General features: G+C 43.1%; 1 protein-coding gene across 1 annotated transcript in view; it reads left to right on the top strand.

Moving 5' to 3' along the window:
- The first annotated feature begins 536 nt into the window (after positions 1 to 536).
- The window catches only part of FRAS1 (Fraser extracellular matrix complex subunit 1), a 416,963-nt gene continuing 409,147 nt past the window's right edge, over positions 537 to 8,352 (top strand). The window contains exons 1-2 of the mRNA XM_040625321.1: positions 537 to 612; positions 7,952 to 7,983. Coding sequence (XP_040481255.1) covers positions 537 to 612; positions 7,952 to 7,983 — 108 coding nt within the window. The remainder of the gene's footprint in view (positions 613 to 7,951; positions 7,984 to 8,352) is intronic.

Genomic DNA, 8,352 nt, shown 5'->3' with positions numbered 1-8,352 from the left:
CGGGCAGCCGAGCCAAGGTGTGGGTGGGTCTTTCTGGGCTCCTGGCGACCCCCTCTGCAGACGCAGCGCCGACGTAGTGTCAAGTGAACTTTAAAAAGCTGCTCCAGACCAACCTGAGCCGGGATCTCCGCGGTCGGAGACCCTGGAGCGGAGGTGTCCAGTCTGAGGGAAATGCTGGGAGGTCGGATCAGCAGGTGACGGGAACTTTCCCGCGAGTCTACCGCGGAGAACTGCGCGCTGCCTTCTCTTTTATTCTCCCAAGCTCAGCCCTCGTTGGCGACCTGCTTCGCTGGAGAGCTGCGCGCTTTCCGCCCCGGCAGTGAGTGAATTGAATCCCCCGCCCGGCCCGGCGCCTCGGAGCTGCTGAAGAGTGTCACTCGGGGCCGGTCCAGCGCTGCATTTCCCCCGAGGCAACCGCCCGTCAACCCCCGCTCTGCGTGCGCGCCGGCCCGGGGAGCCGGAGCCAGTGTTTGGGGCGAGAGCTGGTTCTTGGATGCTGAAGGCTGGGCTCTTCCAGTGTGGGTGTCGAAGCGGCAATGGGTGCTTTCAAAGTGTGGTTCGGGGTGGCCCTAGCATTGGCGGGATTTGCAGCATTGCCTCATCATTCGGAAGGTGAGAGAGCGGTGCCTTTTTTTCCCCCTGGTGTGTGTGTGTATGTGTGTGTGAGAGAGAGAGAGAGAGAGCGAGAGAGATCGAGATCGTGCTGTTTAAAAAGCCAAGCGTGTTTATGGTATTGTGGGTCGAGTGGAAGTTTTTTGGGGGGTTGGTGGGTGGGTGGGAGTGGAGCTGGAGTGGGCGTTTTCTGAGATTCCTACTCCTGATTGTTATGCATTCCGATCGCAAGCTTGTCTCCCGCCTCCCTCTCTGCCCTAAGTGCCTTTGGGTGGGTGGGTGGCCAATTGAGGTGGCATCTCTGAGATTGTATTCTCTTTTTTCCCACTTCCCCGCTGCCCCCAACGGAAAGCAACTACGTGAAGCGTAGGCGAGGAGCGAACAATTGCTCTTACCTGGGTAAAAATACCTCCGCTCCTATGAAACATAAAATCTGGAACCTTAAAACCCTCGCCACTCTCCCTCCCTCCTCGCCCCAGTAAGTCTCCCTGTAAAGTCCAGTAAAGATTTTATAATTAGATGGTTAGAGCGCGTTCTGGACATAGAGAATTCAAATGCACTGAGAGGAACCTCTGCAGTACGGAGAGGCACGAGCCTGCCTGCTTCCTTAGAAAAAAAGTGATTAATAAGAGTTTAGCTTCATTCTCTTACTTCGCTCTCACTCCCGGTTTTCCTCCAGGGCTCCAACTTGTGTGTAAAACCTCGAGCTGGGGGAGAGGAAGAAGACGGTGGGAATTGTCTCCATGATAGCAAAAGCAGTTCGGGTTCAGACAAAAAAATGAATCAATAAGTAAATTAAGAGTTTGGGGGTCAAGAGATGGAGGGTCCCGGGATGCGAGGCGCTGTGAGCTCCCACCTGCTCCGAGGAGTCGGCAAAGTCCTTTAGCTAGTGCTTAGAGAGGGGGAAGGGAGCCGGCGGGCCGGGAAGAAGGAGGCTTAATCCACCGTGCTGGGCTCTCGGTTTAACCTCCAGATTCCATTCATTATTCATCCGGCTGCGGGAATAAGAGTTCACCTGCTCCGCCGCAAATCAGAGCCTTAGCGGCGGCGGGCGCAGGGCGGGGCGGGGTGGCTTGAAGGTGCAGAGGTGGGGCGCCGGCCTGGGGGCGGCGGGAGGCCAGGCAGAGGACAAAGCCCTGCCTTGGATCGACCTCCTGCCATCAGAGCAGCTGCCTTTTCCTTGCTAGTTTCCATGGAGGAAGTGGCGTGGCCTTGAGGTCCACGCACAGTACTGGGGACTTTACCGTGGGTAAAGTTACCGCCTGCCTGCACCCTCCCAGGAAGTAAGTCAAGTACTTTCTCCAGGAAAAGCACGTCCGGGGCCTGTGCAGCCTTCTCCAAATGGGTCATAACCTGTAGAAATATGTCTGTATTGTACGTGTGCGTGTGTGTGCATACTTTAAAAAATAAAACTTATAGAGCTTAATTATAATGATAAATCGGATGGGAGGGTTAACCCAGGCCACCTAAATCTGAATTTGAGACTTAGAAATATTACGTTTTCACTTGGTGGTGGCAGTTTCTTATTTAGAATCATATACCAGCAACACGGGAAATGTGCTCTCTCTCCCTGATAGCTCACCAGGGGGCAGTTGGAATGATGCAGTTTTTCAGAACCAAATCTCTTGAAATTACAAAAGCCATTATTAAGAGCCTGCAGGGTTCGCTCTTTGGAAGATTGGTTGGTACAATGGGCAAAGTTTAAGAACATCCAAAGTCTTTTGATAGGGGAGGAGGAGGGCAGGTCACCAGGGGCGCTATTCTTCCAAAGATTCTTTGGAAACTTTGCTTCTTACTGTTTCACCCCACCTTCAGGGCATTCTAGAATCCTGTCAAAAATTGGATTGCTACATGTCTGAGAGTTCTCATCCAACTCAGAATGGTCCTTATCTAAAAATGAACGAATCAATGTGGACATTTATTGAGCACATGTTATTTGGCTTCTATTATGCCAAGCACTTTACAGACATTATCTCATTTAATTAAATTAATTAAGTGATATCAGGCCCACAGACAAAAAATCAGCTGTCATCTGATGAGACCTTTGATTTGGTTCTGCCAGGGTTTTCTTTTTCTCTTAAAAATAAGGGCATTGAAGTCAAGAATGAAAAACTTAAGGATCTTACTGATTTCCTCAAGTTTTTATTATAGTCTTGGCAATGGTTTTTAGAAATGGAAAAGAAGCATTTACGTGTGTACTTCTCATGGCGTGACATACACTTTGATACTTTTGCTGACCAAGCCATGGCAGAATTTGTGTTTTCCTCTTAGTGCTCAGAGATCATCTCATACATGCTTCTAGAACACCGGGTAGTAATTCTACAATTACATTGATAAAGGTATAGTTTCCATCTTCCTCATGTAGCTGTGTGCTCACTAAGGGCTTAGGATGGCTCCTAATTATTCTTACCTCTCCACATCACCTCCTAGTACACACTAGGTGCTAGAAAATATTGGTCAGATGAATGAGTATTGCCTAATCACAGTCTTTTGAACTAAGCTTACACTGGCTCTGAGATAAACTGCTGTATGACCTCGAATGAACCACCTAAGTTCTTTGGCCTGTGGTTCTGTCATTTACCAAATGCGGAAGTCGGCTGGCTAGGTGATAGCTGTAAGATGCTTTTGCTAATCGTCCAGCAGAGGGGAAAAGATCAACATTTGCTGCCTTATTTGTGGTCAGTTGCAACTTTCTGGTTCTGAATTTTATGTTAGTTATTAAAAGAAAAATGAATTTTTACAAGCAAATCATTGGCAGTGTTATTTTATACTGTCTTGTATTGCCGAGCTGACAAATCTCTATGATTTGAGAACTGCATGAAATCAAGAAGTCACAGAGAAACTTCTAGCAAACATGACTGCTTTCTGAATCAGACCAGCTTTGCCGTGACATTTTCTGGAGAAGCATATTTTGAATTGTGTTCACCTGTGGAAATCCTGTGAAGTAACACTAGGTAGAACATGGTGGCTTGTAGATAGGAAAAGATGATTGAACTGAAGGTTGAGAGAATTGAGTTCTTGTCTGTGTCCTGTAACTCCCCATGTGGCTTAGTCAATCCCACAATCTTCCAGACTTTTCCTATAAACGAATGCCATTAACAGAATACGTTGGAAAAGATCATTTGATAGACAATGTGTTGTATTTTGGGTGAATCAGCATATTTGGTTCTACTCTTGGCTGGAGAGTTCCTTCTGTGTAAGATTTAATCTTTAAAAACCAAAGTGAATAAAGAGAAGACATTGGCTGGGGAAAATAGCCCATCTCTTCATTCTTTCATTCCGCAAATCTTTATTGAGAGCTTATGTGTATGGTTATGTCTGGTAGGGGAAATACAAATATATAAAAAGCATACTACCTGTGCTGAAGAGGTTTGCATACCCAGTAATTGTTGATATCAGTAAAGTAGAAGTAGGGATACGTGAACATTGGTCCTTGGTGGGTTTCCCAATATTGAATAATTGCACTTTTGCATCTTTTGGCTTTTGTAACTACCTGCTAGTGAAAATAAAGAGGTGTATTGTCCTAGGCTGTTTCCATTTCTGTTCTCCTCTAGGGATTGGATCCTGCGTATACATTGTTTAGTGAGGCCAGAGCCATCCACATTCACTGTTAGGGACTCAAGTGACAGTATCCCTCAATTTCACTCAGACACAAGTAGTCATAAATACCCTCCACCACATGGCTCAGGAGAAGGGAGGACAGCACCACATGGCAAAGTTGGAGTTGTGTGCCAAATCTTACAGTAGTTCAAAAACAGTTGGCCCATGTTCATTTTAACTACTCTATTAATTGATCTGAATCCTGGTTTACAATAATCAGGACATGAGCTGTCCCGTCAGTCCAGAAAATGATTCCTATTTTAACTGTTCCATGGTGTAAAAGCCATATGCTGAATTATAACACAACATAAAGCTTGAACATTTTAAATGCTAACTGGTGGCTGCTTGTTTCTAATGAGTCATATTTTTGTGATACCATGCTCTCCAAATCTCTTCATCTCTAATGGCCATACATACCACTCTATCTTTGAGCTAATGGGCCTGATGTTTTGCAGCTCTTGGATTTAACTTATCTAATTTATTCAGTTTACCAGGTATAGTTTCTGTAGTGAATAGTTTCTGGGTGTGAGTACTGGTGCAAATTAGATTTCAAACTTTCTCTGAAAACTTTAGATTTCATGCAGGTATCTCATAAAGGAGCATATGATAATGTGAAAAAGAGCTTAGTCACCATACAGCACATCCCCAGTTTTTGATGCAATGTTCCATCATTCATTATTTGCGTATAACACCCAGTGCACCATGCAATATGTGCCCTTCTTAATACCCATCACCGGCCTACTAATATAAAAAAATTAAAATTATAATTATAAAAAAAAATAAATAAAACTGATATGTTAATCTAAAAAAAAGGAAAAAAGCTTAAAAATAGGCACTTACTTAGTTAAATGATTATGAAGTAATATTTTGCCTATGTGACCGGCAAGACAGGAGTCAGCCGCGTGCAGGAAGGTCTGGGGATCTAGGCTTCCTTCTCGGCACTGTATGTGATCGCTTCACCCTGCAAAATTTTCTGCACTTTTCTCACAGAGTGTTGGAATTTAAATTACCCAGTATCTCAATTGTATTCTACGCCTTAAAACTGGCGAAGTTCTTGGTCAGAGAATTCTAGCTTTTCTTGTCTCTTATTTTTCCTGTTTTCTCTTGAAGAAGTCCTGTTTCTTTTTCCAGATCCTCACCATCTGTCAGAATTCACCTTGAGCTGGAGTTTCCTTTATAACGCAAATAAAGGCATAAATCTAAAGCTCTGATAGAGCCGTACTCCTTTAGGAGAAAAAGCAATGAGTGGAGAGAGCAACTTTGTTGTCCATATCCTGTGAGTGGATCAGTTGGTGGAAAGCCCTCTGCTCTAGTGCGGAACCAGAAGCCGCACCCAGTACCCCCTGCCAACAGACCTCCAACTTCCTCTGCCAGTGGGTGTGAGAAGTGTGCTAGTGTGGGAGAAATATGCTTGCTTTGGAGGACCGCATCTGGCACTGGGTGGTGATAAATGTTTGATAGGACTGGGCATCACACTGGAATGCTATATTTTCTCAAGAGAGTAGAAATGAGGTTTTGGAAGCCGTGTTACTGGAGACTCATTTGTGCAGCTGCCTTCCGGGTAGAGCTGTACCGTTTTAGGAAAGCCCTCAGAGGGCAAAGCTTATTTCTTTTGGAATTGTACGTCATAGAGCGACCCAAACTGAGTTATTTCCTTTTCCTAATGATGGAATTTATCAGCAGTTACATACCATTTTGACTTGAGTCTCTAGCAGATGCTTGGCTTAACCAGTGTATTATGTGGCGCCACACTCGATGCTTTGTATTTTTTATGTTACAGTGGGTTTATAACATCGATCTAACTTTCCAGGAATGAGTTTTGATGTGGGTAGTTGGATATTTCTTAAGTGACTTCATTCCTTTTGGAGCTTTGAAAAGATATTGGCTTTTGGAAGGCATTGCTAGGTAGGAGGGCAGTAAAATGATTTGAAGATGGTCTTATTCTAAAGGTTAAATTTTGTTTGTTTATTCTAAAGTTTGAATTTTGTTAAATTGTACCTCAGTGATGCTCTTTCTGTACATTTTTTAAACATCAGAAGTCATTAAATATGTCCATTTAAATAATTTAGAAATTGAATTTTGTTGATATATACTTATTTGAGTTTTATATGATTATTTTACGTATATGCACATATATGATTATTATATATTTATATACATACATATCTCTCTTACGACATACCATAGACTGAAATACTAAGTCTTTGTTTCTCGAAGAGACATAAGTGAGTTAAGAAGAATTTTCTCCCAAGGTTTTATCTCAAGTTATTCTTGTTTGAATGTCAAGGATGCATAAGTCATTCCAATAAATTTGCTCATAGAGATCTTTGATTCAAACCCCAAGTGTAAATAGCCATCTCATTTCTTTGAAGATTATTCTTGATTCCATGATTGGTGGATGAGGCAGACTGGTTCTTTCCGAGATGTTAATAGTTTTGAGAATTCACGAATGATCTGTTGGAGGCCAAGCACCGCAGTAAAGTGTGTCCTTCCCTCTTTGGACACCAAGTGTGGCGTGTTGTCAAGATGTGCAGCTGCCGTGGTGTGTGTCTGCTATTCCAGTCTGTTTTGTAGGTGCAGTTGCTGGGAGAGTAGCTGTTAGCACACTACGTACATCAAAGATTGGTTGAATGCGTTTGTTTTTTAAAATTAGGATTGCAATTTTACATTGTTTTCAAATATAACACTTTCCAAGATTTATTTTATGATATGCTAGTTATTCAGAAAATATAGGCTGTCCCATTCACATTTAACCTTCTGTTCTATTTCAAAGCAAATCATCTGTTGTTTTTTGTTTGGTGCCTAATGAATGGAAAACAGAAAGATGTATCAATTCATAACCAGCCTATTAAAGAAAAATTGAGCGAAAAGAGGGTGAAAAGAATATTGGAGTTCAAGAGCTCAATAGAAGAGTTCTTTCCAAGTAACTACAGTCTGCACTTCTCTCTATAAAATGTAACATCCCTAAAAAGGAAAGGCAAGAAATAGATGATCATGCCGATACCTAATCAGATGCCTACTATGTGAAGAGTTAGGGAAACCAAAGAAGGAGAAGCAGTCCCTCTGGCAAGAGTCCATGTGGACACTGGAGCGGGGTAGATGCAGCAGTTCCACAGGCTTAGCAAGGGTGCTGCCGGGAAGTACCTGAGAATGAATTCACAAATGGATGATGCAGGCACCGAGTGCTGTGAAGGCGAAGGGGAAAGGGCATATTCCTGTGGGCTGGAAAACTACCTGAAGGAGATGGGATCAAATTTAAGGAACTTGAAAAGACCCAGTGTGTCTCCTGCAGAAAACAAAAATGAGCAAAGGCCTGGAGATACGGAAGTATTATCACCAGATTCTAAGTTGGCCTCTTGGGTCAGACTGGAGAATTTTTGTAAGGAAAGAGTGGCAGAAGGAAAGAGTGGCAGAGAAGCCTGGATAAGTAAATTGGGACGAGATGATTGAGGCTTTGCTGATTTATCACATAGAAAAACACACACTGTATACATAGCATGCCATTATAAATACGTTTATTTTAAAATTCAAATAATAAGTTTTAGTGATGCTTTCCTGTTGTTGTGTTGTATGGGGTTATTTCCTCAGGGGCAGAATGCTCAAGCTTTTCAGATTTTGTAAAAGGCACAATTTCCTGACTATGATGCATGTAGATGGAGTTTTCGCCGAAGTCGGCTGGGGCAGTACCTGTTGGTCTATTTTGCATTCCTTTTAATTCTTGTTTTGTTTTTCCCTACAGGTGCTTGTGTCTATCAGGGTTCCCTGTTGGCGGTAGGTCATCCTTCATATATTTGGTTTATTTCTTTTGAATGTAAATGCATGATTGAGGTTGCTGAGTGAGTGAGGTGACCCTGTTGTTGTAAAAATATGTTTATTTTCCTTCACAGTTTGAGGATTATCCCTCATCTTGGCACAATCATGCTCAATTACTTAATACCTTTTCCAGAGCAAATCAGTTCCATTCGAATACTCAGGTATTGGAGAAGAAGTTCAAACACCCAACACGATTTTCATTCCATGGCTGCCCTTTGTGTTCTTTCAGTCAGAAAGAAAATTAGATCCCATTCTCCCATCAGATATGAACTAGCGCATACTTTATCTTCCCGTCGCATTTGCTTCTTCCTTTGAACCCCCCCCCCC

Source organism: Ursus maritimus, unplaced genomic scaffold (genome assembly GCF_017311325.1).
Source record: "Ursus maritimus isolate PB19 unplaced genomic scaffold, ASM1731132v1 scaffold_8, whole genome shotgun sequence".
NCBI classification, from domain to species: Eukaryota; Metazoa; Chordata; class Mammalia; order Carnivora; family Ursidae; genus Ursus; species Ursus maritimus.
Note: the sequence above shows the minus strand (reverse complement) of the source record. Positions and strands in the feature narration are given on the sequence as shown.